General features: G+C 39.7%; 1 protein-coding gene across 1 annotated transcript; it reads right to left on the bottom strand.

Annotated features, from left to right (window-relative positions):
* Positions 1-13,883: 13,883 nt before the first annotated feature.
* LOC147858753 (DGCR14-like protein) lies at positions 13,884-16,043 on the bottom strand. The gene has a single exon (XM_087325970.1). The coding sequence runs from the start codon at positions 15,759-15,761 to the stop codon at positions 14,118-14,120; it is 1,644 nt and encodes a 547-aa protein (XP_087182096.1). The 5' UTR covers positions 15,762-16,043; the 3' UTR covers positions 13,884-14,117.
* Between the last annotated feature and the right edge of the window lie 1,465 nt (positions 16,044-17,508).

The following is a 17,508-nucleotide window of genomic DNA, read 5'->3' as shown; positions in this document are numbered from 1 at the left end:
AATCACAAATTAGGCTACAACTTATGAGTTGGCGGCATGTTGCGCGTTGGCATACCTCACTAGGTGGTGTGGATCGTCTAACCTCACATTTGATCTCCATCTAAGAATTGTATGTTTACCATGATGGAAAAAATACCAAGTTGATGCGACACGATGCACATACGTAAGTTTTTTAAAGTTTGTCGAAGAGATCTTGATACCTAAGTCATTATGTATAATGTAACTATAATAGGCCTTAGGTTATATTTTCTTGTAACTTATGTGATGGATTGATTCTTTTTTTATGTATGTAAAAAGATACTTCCCATTAGTTAGGTAGAGTGTCTTTACACTCCATATATGTACAACAAAAATGTACTCATAGACATTCAACCACATTACCCTAGTATGTGTTTATCATCCCGTAGTATGTAAAATTTCAGAAAAATACCATGTACCTTCCTAGTTGGGCTACCAAGGTGAACAGAACCATTTTGGAGTGGTGTAACACCACTTTTGGCACGCCATCTACATAATCCACCAAGGGCGAATCTGACCCTGATTGTTGAAAGGAAAGTCTTGCAGCTTCCACTGTGTGTGAAGTTCCTTCTAGCTCTTCATATTGAGCTCATATATTCGTAATCAGATAATACCATATGGCATAGAGTAGTGATTGACTCCTTTGGTTGACTTTCCTCTCCTGCAATACCTACTTTGCATCTAAATATCCAAATGTTCCATAGCACGATAGAGGTTATGGTGGGCTAGATGTCACTCAGCCTATTTGAATACCAAATTTGCAAATCCCTGATTGGTTGTACAATGCATTTATTTCTTTGGATTGATTCTTGGTATCATTATCTTATAGTTAACTTAAAGGTCTACCCGATTATTCTTCATTGAGGGATGTATAACATGGTTCACCCCAATACCCTGACTACATTTACACCTTTTTATCTTGAGAAAGGATCATCTTCCTCTTATTTTGCTTGTGTTTCCATTTTCTCTTGTTTTGGTAGTTCTTTTTCATTGTGTGGCTTGGGTGAAGGGACTTCCATTTCTCCAATAGCTCCAAGAGAATTGTTGGTTGGTGGGACGTATGTATAGCCATAACCTTAAGGATCAATTCTAAAGCTAATTGATTACACTCAATGTTGGCATTCATTCAAGAAAAATAACTTTTTGCATGCACTTAAAACTTGGAGATATTATTTATATGGAAATCATTGTGGTCACAATAGAACATCAGTGTTTAAAAAAATTGCGATTAACATGATCTTGTTGGCCATAAGGGTATATGGGCAAAACTTATTCAAGACTTCAATTTTTCCATTTGTTATTGCAAAAGTTCAATGAATATAATTGTTGATGTTCTTAGTCGTATTCATGAAATTAACATGCTTAACTTCAATGAATTAGAAAATGATATTTTATATGAATTTCAAGGGTAATGTCTTGCTCAATTGTTTTTTAAAAGATATTGGATGGGGTAAATATGTCCTCGGAGTTTACCTTTTCCATTTTTAACGATCTCCTCTACAGTAATGGGGAGGTTTGTATTCAAGGTCACTCTCAAATAAAAAAGGAAATTCGTTTGGAGTGTTATGATACATCCTCGATTGGGCACCTTTGAATGCCTTGAACTGTCTAAATTATGTAATCAACTTTGAACACCTTTAAATATTTCTAGCCTAAATTATGCCATGACCTGCAAAGTTATGTAATAACATTAGAGTTTTTTGCATCTATTCGATATTCCTAATAACAAAGGAGAATGAATATCCCTGAATTTAATTGCTCGTCTACCTCAAACACAAAGACTTCATGACTCTATGTGGGTTGTTGTCAATCAATTAAAAAAATCAATCAAATTTATACCAACTAAAGCAAAAGAAATAACTCGTGAATTTGCAGGATAATTCGTTGATGATTTAATGTAGTTTTACATCCCATCAATGGATGTAGTTTGCGATAGAGATTCGAAGTTTACAAGCAATTTTTTTATTTTTTTTCCAAAAAAGAATATAGTGCATTAGTTAAAATATACACAAACCCGATCCCTTTCTCGGTAGGCCGTGCCAAGACTATCCTATCCTACATAAGAGATCTCGCTTATTTAACTTACACTTTCACACATGTCTCCAGCCATCCTTTCATACACTTCACCTACATTCACTATCCCACATGCCATGTCTTTCACCCCCCTCGTTCAACTAATGGGAGGGGGGGAACAAGCATTTGGGTACTTCATACTTCCATAGTATATCCATTCCATTTGCCGCGGCCATTGGTGTAGTACACCATCGTTTTCGAAAATTCAGCCTCATTAGTTCCACAACATCATTGGTACCATCAATCCGCTCATATTGAGCTCTTAGTGTAGTTATTAATGTGTGCCAGATAAGTTTAATCGATTCAGTTGGAGGGCGTTTGTGTGCTGAAAATACCCTGGTACACCTGGTTGTCCATATACACCATATAGTAATGGGGGCAAGCAACGTCCAAAGATCTCCAAGTTTTTGATTCTGTGCACAAGTTGTAGGTACCTTGTTGTCATTGATCAGCCGAATTACATGCCATTCTCCCCTCTGTACTAAGCATCGCATGTGCTATCGTATTTCGCCACATCATCCTCAAGACAAATCCAACAAGCATGTCCCTAGTTGAGGGTGAATGAACTAGAAGCATGGCAAAGCAAACATAGTGCCCTTCCCCATACAGCCACTGCCTCGCGACATTCCCATAGACAATGGGAAATGCTTTCTATCTGTCTACATGCAATACATCTAGGGTCTACATTGGGGCCTTTACCCCACGTCCCTACTGACAAGGCTCTATGTGCAATAAGCCATAACCACATCATTATCTTGCGGTCATATCTGTCATGCCATATCATTTTCCAGAATTGATCTAGTCTCATTTCACTAATGCCCTCCTGTATCCAAAATTTCTTTGCCGCAATCTTGTCGTGTTCTTGTTCTAGAATAATTTGCCTCCCAATCTTCGTGTTATACTTGAAAAATTGAACCAACTTTTCCCCATCAATTTGTCCTTGAGTTCTCCAAAAATACATCGTTGGGTCCCATGATAGCTGATCCAAATGCCCTTCTATAGGCCAACACACTGTCGCCAGTGTGATCTCCCTTGGCTTAGGGTCAATAATCATATTCTTGCCATTTTTTGCGATCAGCCTAATCGACCTTTCTCTTAGAAAGACTGGTTGGTCAACTCTTACCATTCCGTGCTCTAGTTTGTAGTAGCATACCTCATTTGATTCTACTTTCATTCCCTTAATGCCAATTAAACAGTTTTTAGCATCTATAAGTCCTATCCACGCAATTTCAGAGGTTGTTACTTCTTCCTCTTCCAAGGTATTCTTGTAGCATGGAATGGCATATGTAATTCTCATGAGCATGCCTTTACCTCTGCTTATTCTCCATATTCTAGCCTTTTGAGTGCCCACCTCATTGGACAAAAACCTCTCCCACTCCACATGCATTCCCTTGGGCATTGATTAACTCAGCCCATTTGAAACCGGCTTTTTGTCCTATCATCAGCCCATCCACATCTCTAATAAATGGGTTCCACACAATTGGCATGTACATCCGTGCATATGCATCATTTCTCCACCTACATGTGATCCCCTTTCTAATTTCTTGCCATGCTTTCATAATTCCAATAGCACAAAGACTCTGCATACTTCCCCAATATTTGGGTCTCATTCTGGCACAAAGCCCCAAAATGGGATGCTTGGCCAACGTCCATCTTGTCTCTACAACCACATCTTCTATCTATGTCGCCATAGAACTTTCCAAGGTGCCTCAGGAGGTTGTAGGCTCCTGACCACTAGTTTGCCTAGCAAGGCCTTCGTTTGCACCATGGGATCTATCAATCCCACCCCCCCTACACTTTTCCTTTTTATAAGCATGGTCCAAGCAACCTTTGCACAAGCCTGATTTTCCTCTGTGCCCCCCCATAAGAAATTTCTGATAATCCTTTTTATCAATTTCATCGACTTGGGCACGATTATCCAGCATGCAACAGTATGTCATATAATGGCCATTAGAATCTGATTTGGAATCACAATCTTGCCCGCAAAGGATAGTTTTCTTGCATTCCACCATATTAGCTTCGTTTTTATTTTGTCCACTAGTAGATTGTAGTGTTATGCTCGATCAATGTCCATACCAATTTTGAAGCTCAAGTATCTAGTAGCTTCTCCTTTCCTCAACCATCTAAAATTGGGGCCTGGGACCCAATTTAACATGGGCTTATTATTGATCCAAATGCCCACTGATTTATTCTAATTTATTTTAGCATCTGATCCCCTACAAAACTCATCAATTGCATTTTGCAATCTGCCCAAGTTGTGTGCATCACCTTTGACATAGGTCATTGTGTCATCAACATATGTCGTATCAAGCACCATACCTTCATCATCGGGCAAGGTAAGGCCTTGTATTTGCCAAGATCTATCAACAATTTGATAATGCAAAGCTTATGTTGCAATGATGTATAAGTACGGGGCCAATGGGCATCCTTGGCGTACCGAACGTAGCATCGTAAAGCTCTTCCCCATACTTCCAGCCATTATCACCTGGCTGGATGCACCTCTATAAAAGGCACCCATTCCAAGGATCCATTGTTGTTCAAAGCCTAGGGCTACCATCATTACTTCTAGGAAATCCCATGAAATCTTGTCATATGCTTTTTTGAAGTCGAGTAGCATTACTGTTAGGTCCACTTCTTGCTCCTCCACCCATGCTGAGTATTCCCAAAATGTTATCACATTGTCAACAATGCTCCGGTTTTCCAAGAAGCCAATTTGCGTTGTATGTATAATGTCCCCAAGTACCATTTTCAATAGGGTTGCCATCACTGCTTCTAGGAAGTCCCATGAAATCTTGTCATATACTTTTTCGAAGTCGAGTAGCATTACTGCTAGGTCCACTTCTTGCTCCTCTACCCATGCTGAGTATTCCCAGAATGTTATCACATTATCAACAATGCTCCGGTTTTCCAGGAAGCCAGTTTGCGTTGTATGTATAATGTCCCTAACTACCATTTTCAATCTCTTACTTGCGACTTTGGCCATTATCTTATGCCTCTACACATTGTTGTGGGTATTAATCCTTCTACCATAATGCATTGCATCTCTGCCAGCATGTCATCCTTAATTAGATCCCAACATTTGATGTAAAAGTATATAGGAAGTCCATCAATTCCTGCACATCTTTGTTTGTTCATATCCCCAATAGCGTCCCACAATTCATGCATACCTATAGGGGTATTTAGTCGGTCCATCATCTGAGTCGTAACTTTCCTTGGTATCCTATTTATTATAGGGAAAAGTACCAGGATACCCCTGGAAGTTCGTCTATTTACCATAATGCCCCTGGAAGTTCCAAATTTACCAAACTACCCCTATGTCCAAAAAATTACTTTATGGTAAATAGACGAACTTCCAGGGGTATCCTGGTACTTTTCCCTTTATTATATTGCATATATTCGTTTCGGGTATCCTTGGACATTGCATTTATGGGTAAGGGTTCTACCATGTTTACAAGCAATTTTTGGGTTCGAGTCTTTAAAAAGTTAGAAACTATTTTTAGCATGAGTTCCTTGTATCATCCTTAGTCTAATGGTCAAATTGAATGAGTCAATCAAATTATTGAGGATATATTTCAAATCTATTTGGCGAAGAAACCTATAAAACAAAAATAATATCTCATTTTATTAGAGATTACTTATAACAAATTTAAATATACTTCGACAAGATATAGTCCTTGCATGCTGATGTATGGTTTTTTGCCACGAGCCTTTACGAATATTATTTTTCATAAAGATGAATTAAGACTACTTAAGAAATGCTAGATAGTGTATGAGATAACATTAAGACTACTTAAGAAAGAGCACGTTTCTAGGTCAATCATAATAGACATCCTCATGTTATTAACCTTCGTTAAAAAGTCTTTGTTGGGTTGTTCCCTCCTACATGGAGGAAGAGGTCCAAATATTTAATTGGGTCTATGCTTTCCCACATTAGTTGTGTATATATATATTTAATGGGTTCAACTTTATGCATGAAAAGGACCCAAACAAAGTTTCCACTTATAGGTTCTTCTTAGGGGTAATAAAGGAGTTTTTAGAAACATAACCCTTATTAATTATTACTATTTCTGTATTTTGAGAATATACTAAAAAGAACATGCAACAAGCAAATAGAGAGAGGTAAAAGATAGAAGTAGAGTAACGAACTACTAATTTCAGCCCCAATCGATGACCAAACGGCATCCGATCATTGTTTTGATCTCGCTATCTTCGTAGATTATGCTCTGATCAAAATTTATGAAATTGTGAAATTTGCCACTATATTTGATAATTTGTGGAGATTTGTTGATCCAAGGACTTACCTTCAAGATTGTGAAGCCTCTAGTTTTGAACTAGAGATGAAAATATGTTGTACCCATTGGATTCTTATTTATTAGTGGAGTTTTGGTGCCATTGTAAATGGTCTAGTGGTTTTTTACCCCACATTGGGGTTTTCCATGTAAATCTTGTGTCTCCTTGATAATTTGTTTGTTAGTGTTTGGGTGTGGAGTTTCTTGCTGAATTGTTATCCAAATTTGTTTGGTTTGATTACTATCTTCTATTTTACAACACAAATGGGGAAACGATTTGTTAGCTTTCGCGTGGAATTGTGGTATTGTTGTGTGTTTCCCCAACAATCTTGTTGGGTGTACCTTTAAATTCCCAAAATTTATTTATGTGTCAGTATGATATTATGGACCTTATATAGTCGTAAAATGGATTGGTTCATTTCCCTATAATCTCAATCTTCTTAAGGTTGTCTGTGTCTTGGTTTTCATGTTAGTTACATGAGTTAAATATTAAGTAATCCATGAGGATTATGTTTAGTTTGAGCATCGAAAAAATTTCTTGGCAAATAAGGTTAATTATGAGATATAGACAAATATGAGTGTTCACGATTAAATGGTTGGATCAAACTTTGCATGATGCCACTTAAGAGAAGGAGCATGTTCTTAAATATAACTTCCGTGATTTTGATTTGTGGTCGCACAAGTGTAAAGATTGGGAAATGGGGAAGAGTATCTTATAGGCTTCCCGCATAACCTTTGGGATCAATTTTGAAGCTAATTTTAATGTTTAAGGCTACTAGGATAAGCGGGAATTATATTATCCTCGGAATTATATTGTTCTCATAGTTTCAACTATTCCTTGTTCTTCAAGGTTATCAAACCTTGCTCTTCGTTTAGTTTCTTCCATTGTGTTGCACAATATTCTTATAGTTTTAGTTGCTACATAGGCACCTCAATTGGTGAAGAATGGCATCCTATTGTGGTCTATGGTCGCCACCTAGATTTGACTATATATCTACAGTTGGGGAAACTATATGCTTGGCGACGGTTGTAGCCATTTATTTTCAAAGTAATGATGGTCGAGTGCTCATCCATAATGGGAGGGTCTCTTCGACATTGGGTGGAGCGTGTTTAGGAGTGTCATGCATCGACCGATGTTGAAGCATGATATGATTCGTATCAAATATCGGCACAACGGGAGTAAGACTTGACAATGTGTGTGGGACAACCAACAGACAACATTCCGGAATATCACGGTTACATTTGCATTGTTCTCTTGAATCCACGTGGTGTGCATTTTTTGTTGATCACTATCACACCCCAGAAGTCATTTATCGATCGAAGCTAACAATGAACCGTATCGATCGAAGCTAACAATGAACCGACCGTCTCTCTATAGCTCACAAATCAAGGCACATAGTTTGATGGAATAACATGAAGAAAAAAAGGCATGTGAAGAAGGTTATGCATAGTACATATAAGCTTATGAGAGAGACCCCATTGATTTGATACCCACCATGTGAGTTTATTTATGTATTGTATATGTAATGTGTGTAATGGAGGAAGTGTGGGGTGCACGAACTTTGGGGCACTCATCCTCACGATGATATGACAGAGAAAATAATGGATCTTGTTTTGGCTACCCAATTTCAATTCCTCTGAACACAAGAACAATACCAATGGCTTACACAATGTGGCAATCCATACCCTCCAATCCTTCTTCTTCTCATGCCATCATCTCCTCCACTATGTGCCAATCCATGCCCAATTCCAATGAATCCTCTGATACCATTTCCGCGGACAGAATGCGGAACCCGAGCCCCGATCGTAGTAGTGCCATCTCCGACAGAATGGAGAAGCCGTCCTGCGATATGTTTTCCGAGGACATGCCCCAAGAAATACCGGTGGATGTATCAACATTCCGATCCCAATATTCGCGATCGCAATCGAAATCGCGATATTCGCAATCCCAATTGCAATTGCAATCACAATTATATTCGCGATCCCAATTGCAATCACAGTTACATTCGCAATCCCAACTGCAATTGCAATCTCAATCCCAATCCCAATCACTATCTCTATCTCAATGCCAATGCCAATGTCAATCTCAATCACAATCACAATCTCAATCACAATCAAATTCTCAATCTCAATCACAATCACAATCACAATCACAATCACAATCACAATCACAATCACCATCTCAATCCCAATCCCAATCCCAATCCCAATCTCAATCTCAATCTCCATCTCAATCACAATCACAATCACAATTTCCATCTCCATCTCCATCTCCATCTCCATCTCTTTCGCATACTGATCTCGACTCCGGAGACTTGCACGAGAAGCAGATCTCGATCGATCCGCATTCAGTCTCAGTCTCATCCACAGCAATGGCAGCAAACATGGGACCTAGCATTCTCTTCCTCCCCAGCCCCAACAGCTTCAGGGCAAGGCCACCTCCCAATACCCTGCTCAGACGAGGATTGTCTGTGTCATTTCGCCATGATCATGAATCTGATCATGGTGCAAATCGAGGGCGTCCCATCCTTCGCAGGGGCTTCTCTACCTCCTCTCCTTATAATCGCCGCCATAGCCATCTCTCTCAGAATTATATTGATGATCCATCCTCTCGCCTGCACAGGAATCGTGGCTTCTATAGTGGTCAATTACATGCATCTCATCATCATCATCATCATCATCATCAATTTCATAACCATGCCATAGCTAACAATTTGGCATCCCATCGAGCACCTAATCCCTCTAATGGCCGTCACAGCAATCGTTTTTACGATCACCGCGTCCAAATTTCTGATTATGCTTCAGGAAATCCTCCTGGGCCTAGGCCCCGCCGCATCTTCTCATTCGCGCAGAAGATCAAGAGCTTGATTCTCAGACGAACTGGCAGCAGCAGGAGCGTTCCTGGACGAATGGATCACATAGACACCGCCAATTACATCCTTGACCATCACCATTATTACCATTCTAGTCGAATTACTGCAGAAGATCACAGTACCATATCCGATCTAGATACTACTCAGAACTCTCCCATTAGTACATTAGATCTTCAAAGATCAGTGGCCGACACCCCATTAAGGACAGACCAACGTCGTCAGGTACAGGATCAACTGGATGAATACATCCATAGCGTTAATCTAGCTGAAGATTTGCCGCACAATTCTTCTTCGATAATCCAAAGAACGCAGCAGTATACAGCCATTAGCTCTAGCCGATCTCCGCCTCCTTCGCCTCCTCCTGATCCGGCAGGCGAGCTTCATATAGACCATGATTCAAACATCAGTTTACAGGATTACAGTGAACATGACGACGTTGATGAGGAAGCCAGTATCCAAGATCATTATAGCTCTATGATTAGTAATAGTACATATTCCACCTCGAATATTCCTCCCACCATAGATACTCATGATCGGCATGACAATCTTCTTCTTCTTCAGCCGGGATCCGAATTGGAGGTTGAGACCCCCGGAGATTATATTAATAATCCTCGCAGGAGTATCAATTCCGCCTCAAGCCCCACCATGGGTTGTTGCGGTCTTAATTTCTTCAAGAGTATGGCATCTCATCCTAAACGCTCAGAAACAAAGCACACAGTAATGTCTAATTCGGTACCCTCGCCATTAAATCCCGAAATGACATCGAATTCTCGCTCCAATATCCATGCCAATGGTGGATCAAATCATCAGGATCTCCAAAATGAAGAGATTTTAGATCAATCTGCCATTAGAGTCCCCAAATTGGCAACGTTCACTTCTTGCTCAGCCCCAGAGTTCCATCATGGTATTACTGAAGCGACTCCTCTAGATTCAGAGCCATGGAGAGATCGTATTGCTTCTGCTTGTTCAGATCATCATTTACCCTTTGAGGTAGTAGAGGCACTTCAAGGTCACAATCGCGAAGACGAAGACGATGACAATGATGAGATCAGTTTGGCATACAGGGTTGATCAATCTAGCTGCGAGTTTTCAAATGATGATGAATGTGAATCTGAAGAAGAAGAAGAAGATAATTATCATTACCAAAGAAGGTGGCATGTGGAGGAACACAGGATTAATGGTGACCTTGAAGATGATGGAGTTGAAGCATATGAAGATGAAGAGGAGGAAGTAGGGGATGATGGACAAAGTTTGGTGAGGTATACAGTATGCATTAATGGTGAGCTGAATGCAGAGGGTGGAGGTGCATTAATATCAGAAGGAGAGAGTAATGGCAATGGTAATGGAACAGAGGAGATGGTGTTTTATTCTTGTATCAATGATGATGATGATGATGATAATGATTTAAATGATCATAATGATTTAAATGATCATAATAATTTAAATGATCATAATGATTTAAATGATCATAATGATTTAAATGATCATAATCATCATAATGATGGTGATGATAATGACCACCCCTACTTGATGTCTCCCATGGCATCAGCATTTGTGTTTTACAATAATGCCCAAAAGATGATGGACATAACTTCTACTTCTACTTCTACTGCTACTTCTACTAGTGCTACTACTAGTAGTGGAGGTAGTAGTAGTAGTAGTAGTAGTAGTAGTAATAGTAGTAGTAGTAGTATAATTTGGTTAATACTGAATGGAGCTACTACTACATGCCATAGTTCAGTAAAAGAAAGCCCACGAGACACTCACAAGATTGTATATTGCGACCATTATAATGTTGAACAACCCGAAGATGAGGAGGAGCTTGAGGACGACCGCCACGACTATGACGATGGGTTATGTGTAATTACCCAGAGACCCTCGTTCCGAAGAGTGACGTTCAATCTCATTGAGCCATCCGGAGCTGCCCTAGGCCAAGACTAAAAAATTCCGAGAGTGAATCTACCTCTTGGAGTACCCCTCATCATTCTTGGTTTATACATTCGCCTTATTGTATATTTACTCAATATGAGTGGATAGAACATTATTGCCCCCATGAGCATGAGCAAGAACCAGACGTCAAAGGAAGGAACGACTCTTCAATGGCATGCCAATCTTACCTTGAGAAGACCCTCCATGACATCCTTACTGGTAAAGTGTAGGGGTCTCATAGCCATCACATCATCAAGGGTAGACCCATCTCGATTCAAAGCCTCTTTGATGGGAGAACCAATGGAATGGTTAAAAGAGAGCAGGAGAGGCAAAAAGCATACTAATTTAATAGAGCTCACTTACTTTCATTGGTAGAGTAAGGCAACAATTGTAGAACCCTTAACCCTAAACCCGAATGGCAACATCTTGTGTACCTATTGTAACCCTAAAAAGGAATGCACCACATTGTGGTGATATATACTCATACCTAAGGAATAGAGCATATTGTGATATATATCATGTATATTGAGAGATAGATAGATAGATTATAATATCGTCTTTGGAGGTCAAATATGACTTATGAGACCAAAAATATTACACGTGATATGTATGAAAGATCGCAGCAACTCTCGATGTTCGAGAACTTTACCAATGAATGTTGCAATCGAGAGAGCACATTGTGGTTGTGAAGAAAGGGATTTTACTTGGAAAATCACAAAGTCGATGATAAAGATCAACCACGATGGATTTGAACCCATGACCTTTGGATCTGAAGTCCAACGCGCTAATCCACGGACCACTATCCTAAGAGAGAGAGAGAGAGAGAGAGAGAGATTTTGTTATCATCCTCGAATGTCAAACATGACCCATGCACCAAAGGTGAAACATTTCATGAGGTATATGTGGAGTTGATACAAATGTGTGGAGCTGAGAAACTTGAATATGATCCAAGGTGGAGCATTGTTACAAAGTATGACACTCAAATTCATGACCTTGTTCAAGGAAAAATATGCACTCATTAAATCTCCTTGCTTGTACCCTAATGCCCCATATACTCTAATTCATGACCTTGTTTAAATAAACATATGCATAGTCATTAAATCTCTTTGGTTGTACCCTAATGCCCCATCACGTATTGAAGAGAATGTGTGCATAATTGTAAAGAAGCAATAGTTTCGTTTGTGGACAAAGGGTTAGGATCTAGCCTATAGGTTTGAGTGGAGTTTCCTTTATTTGGGAAGAAGCATGCATACTGAACAACCCTTCCCATGCCCATAATCTTAACACTAAGTGATCCAGAGAGAGAGAGAAATCAGAAGACATGTACAAGGCCAAACACATATAGATCGAGAGCATGGTATTCCACTTAAAATTCCTCGATCTTTGAATATGTTTAACACTTGGTAGTCTGATGGCATGAAGTGATCTATCTCTTTATTTCTATGGGCACAACAAACTAATAGTGCATTGTAATCCCTTACAAAACAAGTTACAAACATCTTAATTATTATGTTAGCATAGAAAGGAGAGATTGTGCTCTCAATCTAATCACTAAATTGTTTGGGGGTTAAAGAGGTGGGACATGTAGTCAAGGCTTGATCTCAATGATTGGGATTTTGTTGAGATACAATGATTATTACTCATCCCACTCAATTATGGGTTTATTTGGTAGAAACTACAAGAGTATAACATTTGAGTCAAAACAAGCGATAAAGGAAGATGATATCAAGACACCCACAATAGTTTTAACAGTCACCATTCATGGATTGACAATGTTCAAAACTACCATGTGGAACAAATCATCTTCATATTTTGGTCAACATTGGCTGATGAGAGCAAATAGGGAATACCCAATTGAAGCTCCACAACGAAAAAATATAATCATTTTCACGTTTGAGACAGCCTTGGATTTAGTCCCAAAAAAGTGCAAGCAAAGAAGGTATGCCGCACAGAATCCGATTACATCACACTGTGAGAGTTATTGCATCATTTTACCACAATATTACTCAAAAGTTTTTAGAATGATATTCTGCATTCAGAATATAATAAGAGAAGATAAAAGTAGTAATCACAACCAAAAAAACTGATCTCTGTAACAAATTGACAGTATTATACTGCATCATAGAAGATAACGAATTTCTTTTCTAAATATAGTACATGGCAGAAAATGATAGACAAAGATAAAGGTAGTAATCACAGCCTAAAACAACTGATTTCTGTAACAAATTAACAGTATTATACTGCATCATAGAAGACTACAAATTTCAAATATGGCTGTTTCAGATACACTTTGCTTCATTTTTCTATCAAATACCAAATCGTAAAACTTCATTCTTCTCAAGTTTTAACACAATGAAAACTCTTTCCATCCTTCTCGTGCATATATATAAAATCAAAATTTTCATCATTCTCAAAATATTAATACAAGAAACACATGTTTTTTGCCTTTCTGCTCAATTTTGGCAACACAAAGTGGAGAGTATGTATGCTTCGCCATTCTTCTCAAACTATCAACACATGAAACACATGTTTCTGACTAGCTGCTCAAATACCATCAACAGAAAAGCATAGTGTTTTTATACTACAGAAATATAGGTGAAAGAAACAACTTTTTATTCAGGATAATTTATCATCAGGGGACAGCACTACCTTCAGTATAACTAGGGGTGTAACTTAGATGAAGCAACAAGAGCTTACTTAAGCAGTAAACCAACATAATGTTTTGCAAATATAAAACATGAAAAGTACATTAAGTTTTCCGTTCTTCTCAAAATATCAACATAATAAGCACAACTTTCTCCAGCTCTTAATATCAGCACAAGAAGCAACTGTTTTTGTCCATTCTTCTTGAATACCAACACAAAATCAACAGAATATATATAATACAGAAGGTGTAAAAAAAAAGATATTTCATTCACATGCAAATTTTTTTCCATCATGGTGAGCTTGGCGGAGCAATACCTTCTCGAATAGAGGGTGAGCTCAAAGGAGGCACGCTTCCACTTCGCGAAACAACACTCCCTTCTCTAAATCTAGATGTGGTTTTAGAAGTATAAGGGCTTGGGGTACCTCTATAGCTCGCCCGGAGGTTGGCATCCACTGATACGCTAGACTTTGCCATAGCTTTCCTCACAAAGACCTGAGCTGCAGCTGAGAGGCTCTTAAGGCCAGGGCTACCTGAACCTCTAGCTGGAGAAGAACAAGAAGGAGACAAAGACGAAGAAGAAGTTCGAGGGTTAAATAACCTTGACTTCTCTCGTAGGCTCCGAGCTGCATTTCGAGATAAGCTATGAGCTCTCGCATCCCGGGATGGAGGAGCTGGGATCATGAACCGAGGGCCATCTCCACTTCCTCCGATCCCAACTGGTGTATCTTCCATCTCAAGACGAAGTGGCGTTCCTTCAATCTCTCCCCATGTCATGAATGGTGATTCGTCTACGCCAGGAGCTGGAGATGGTGTTGCTACATAGTTGTAACCTGCTGATCCCCCCTTCCCTAGAACTCTATTTGCTTCTTTCTCACCCATTACCTGGGGCGTTCTCCTCAGTTCTTCCAAGTCATATTTCATCTTCAGTTTGTCGGGATCTGAGAGATTCCATGCAGACATCGGAGTCATCCCAGGGAGAGGTGAGCATAATGGCGCCATAGCTTCGTCTTCTCTTAACCTCGAATCAAACATCTTCACATGAAACCTCGTGTTCTTGATATTCACCTCCTTGGTCAGAAGCTTCAGCCTCTCTTCCTTCTCCGCTTCTGTGAGAGGGGCATACTCTCTCTCTGCCGAATCATACATCAACAAGTTCTTTGCCTTGTAACTCCACCCTTCGAGTGTACTCACAGGCTGGCCAGAGGTGCCGTAGCCATCTGTAGAATTCTGATCTCGGTCAGCTATTCTGTCCTGAGGAGAAACCATTTCCTCCTCACTAAGGTACCTGTACCTCTCCTGTCTCTTCTTATTCACCTTCTCGAGAATGTTTGAGAAGCTTACATTATCTTCACTTGTATATTTCCTCAGGAAAACATCTAAAGAGAGCGAGGTATCTACAGATGGTTTGACATGGAGCGGCGAACCAGAGAAATCCGTGGATTTGGCAAGACCAGATCTAAGAGAAGCGGCAGGAGAAGCACTTACCATGGAGTTAGGAGAATCCAAGTACGATGCAGAGAAGGAGACAGATTCAGAAGGAGTGTGAACCAATCCATGGCGAGGCGTTTCTGCTTCTTGTTCGGCCTTCTCACGCCTCCTCTGGACGATCCGTAGCTGTGCATCTCTGATGACGAGAGGATCTCCTGTGCGAACGGCTTCTAGCCATTGTAATCGATCCTGAAGCTTCGGAATATCAGGAAAGAAATCTCGCTCGATGATCTTTTCTATGGCTCCCACATACGAGTCTTCATCAAGAACCTCTGCAGATCTGCGGGGCCTTTTAGGAGGAGGAAGCATGAGATTTTTGGATGAAGAAGTCGAAACAGACGGAGATGGTTTGCTTCGGCCATGGATCTGTGCAGGAGTGCTTGTAGATGAAGAAGGCGTGGAAACGACGATCTGTAGAGGAGAATGGCCTGGTGAAGCCAACATGTCTCTTTTTTTTTTGCTACTGTATGAAAACCTTGAGTAGAGGTATGGATATGTCGAAGGAATTATGTGGAGTTTTCAGAGGGCTTCCTTTCTTTCTTTCCTTTTGCAAGATTTAGGGTTCGGAAACAGAGATCGAAAATCTTCCACGTAAGGAGGTGAGGTATTACGAAGAATTTTTGGCTATGTCTCGAAGGAAGGACTGAGCCTTTGCCACTGTGCGGATTCTTTAGGGTTTTGACGCAGAGATCGGGATCAGTTGGTCGGGTTCTGCAGAGAATTGGAGAGAGGGCTATATAGGTCAGGCTTTCCTGATTTGTCTGTCTGTGATCATTAGGGTTCCAACACAGAGAAATCGGGCCCTTCCTTCTCTGACAGGAAATTTTAGGGCTTCGTTAAGGGATGCGACCCAAAATACTGAGTAACAGAAATTCTGCCTTTTGCTTATGTTGCGTTTTGCACTTTGCGTTTGCGTTTGCGTTTGCGTTTGGGTTTGCGTTTTGCTTTTTGCGTTTGGCCTTTTTGCCATGCACAAATATGTACATCTCACATTGAGACATACATATTGAAGTCCAAACGTTATGCATCCTTCACTGCCCCCCGTGTCTATCTGCAACCAAATAATACGTAATTAGGAGCAGCGAGATAATCTTTGCAATGGATTAACGGTTTAGACTATGCTTCAAGAATCGCGATCAATTTGCACCATCGAATCAATGTAGACCTATAAAACTGCAAATCATAAGCCTGCTTTTTTTCCCCCGTAAATCAATGGTTGTTATTAAAACAAGTTGATAATATAACCCTTGCTAATAGCCATCTTCACTACTTCATAAATAGTGATAGTGGAAGGGAAACCCTCTCAAGTGTTGTAAAACTAGATGACATAAGTCTATCTTGTCTTGAGACAATGTCCCCATACAACATAGGTGTGAAAATTGCCAAATGAACTTCCCTTTCATCCTACGGAGTTGTTGTCATGAAGTCCATCAAACAAGAACCCATTTCTCATGGTCCAATTATCCCCCAATATCTAAGGTAGTCAAACCCAACCTTATATGATGGTGTGGGCATAGATTTACCCTCATAAATAAAAACACCACTTATAAGGTGACAAAATATTTCCTATTATAGATGCTCAAATTTGTGATATAATCATTCAAATGGCTTTAGCAACCGGACATGTAATGAACCTATGTTTGGCATCTTCTTCAACCATTGTACAGAAAAAACATATCCTATTCGAAATATGTCTTCGTTTTAAGGTCATCACTAAAGGCAACCCACCAATTATGGCATGCCAAAGAAACACCTTTGCACGAAATGGAAGATGAGACTGTCATCCTACATCTAAAACTCTATGCCACCACTTTACTTGTCGAGTAATGTACCATGTATCCAAAACCTTATTTACTAACCAAGCTCTATCTTCAACCAACTTATGGTACACATCATTGGTGTGCACCACAAAAATTGATTTCCCAATACCAAATGACCAATCTTTCCATGGGTCCTCGACCACCAACTCTGGAATCGGGAAAACTAATCTAGGCAATGATTGATTGCCAAATATACCCATATCCACATGGTATATGAAACTTATTTCTGATTGTTCGAAAAGCCATCATTTTCCTACGTGACTCTAAGGTACCATCTTCCACAGGTACCAAGCCTAGACTTGCCATTCGATTGAACTATGAATTTAGGCTTTCTCTTCCATCCTAGTGTAATATCCTTGAAGTTGTCGACA

This window comes from Azolla caroliniana, unplaced genomic scaffold (assembly GCF_043228905.1).
Source record: "Azolla caroliniana isolate FFs.n. ecotype wild unplaced genomic scaffold, voAzoCaro1.0.p SCAF_10, whole genome shotgun sequence".
NCBI lineage: Eukaryota > Viridiplantae > Streptophyta > Polypodiopsida > Salviniales > Salviniaceae > Azolla > Azolla caroliniana.
Note: the sequence above shows the minus strand (reverse complement) of the source record. Positions and strands in the feature narration are given on the sequence as shown.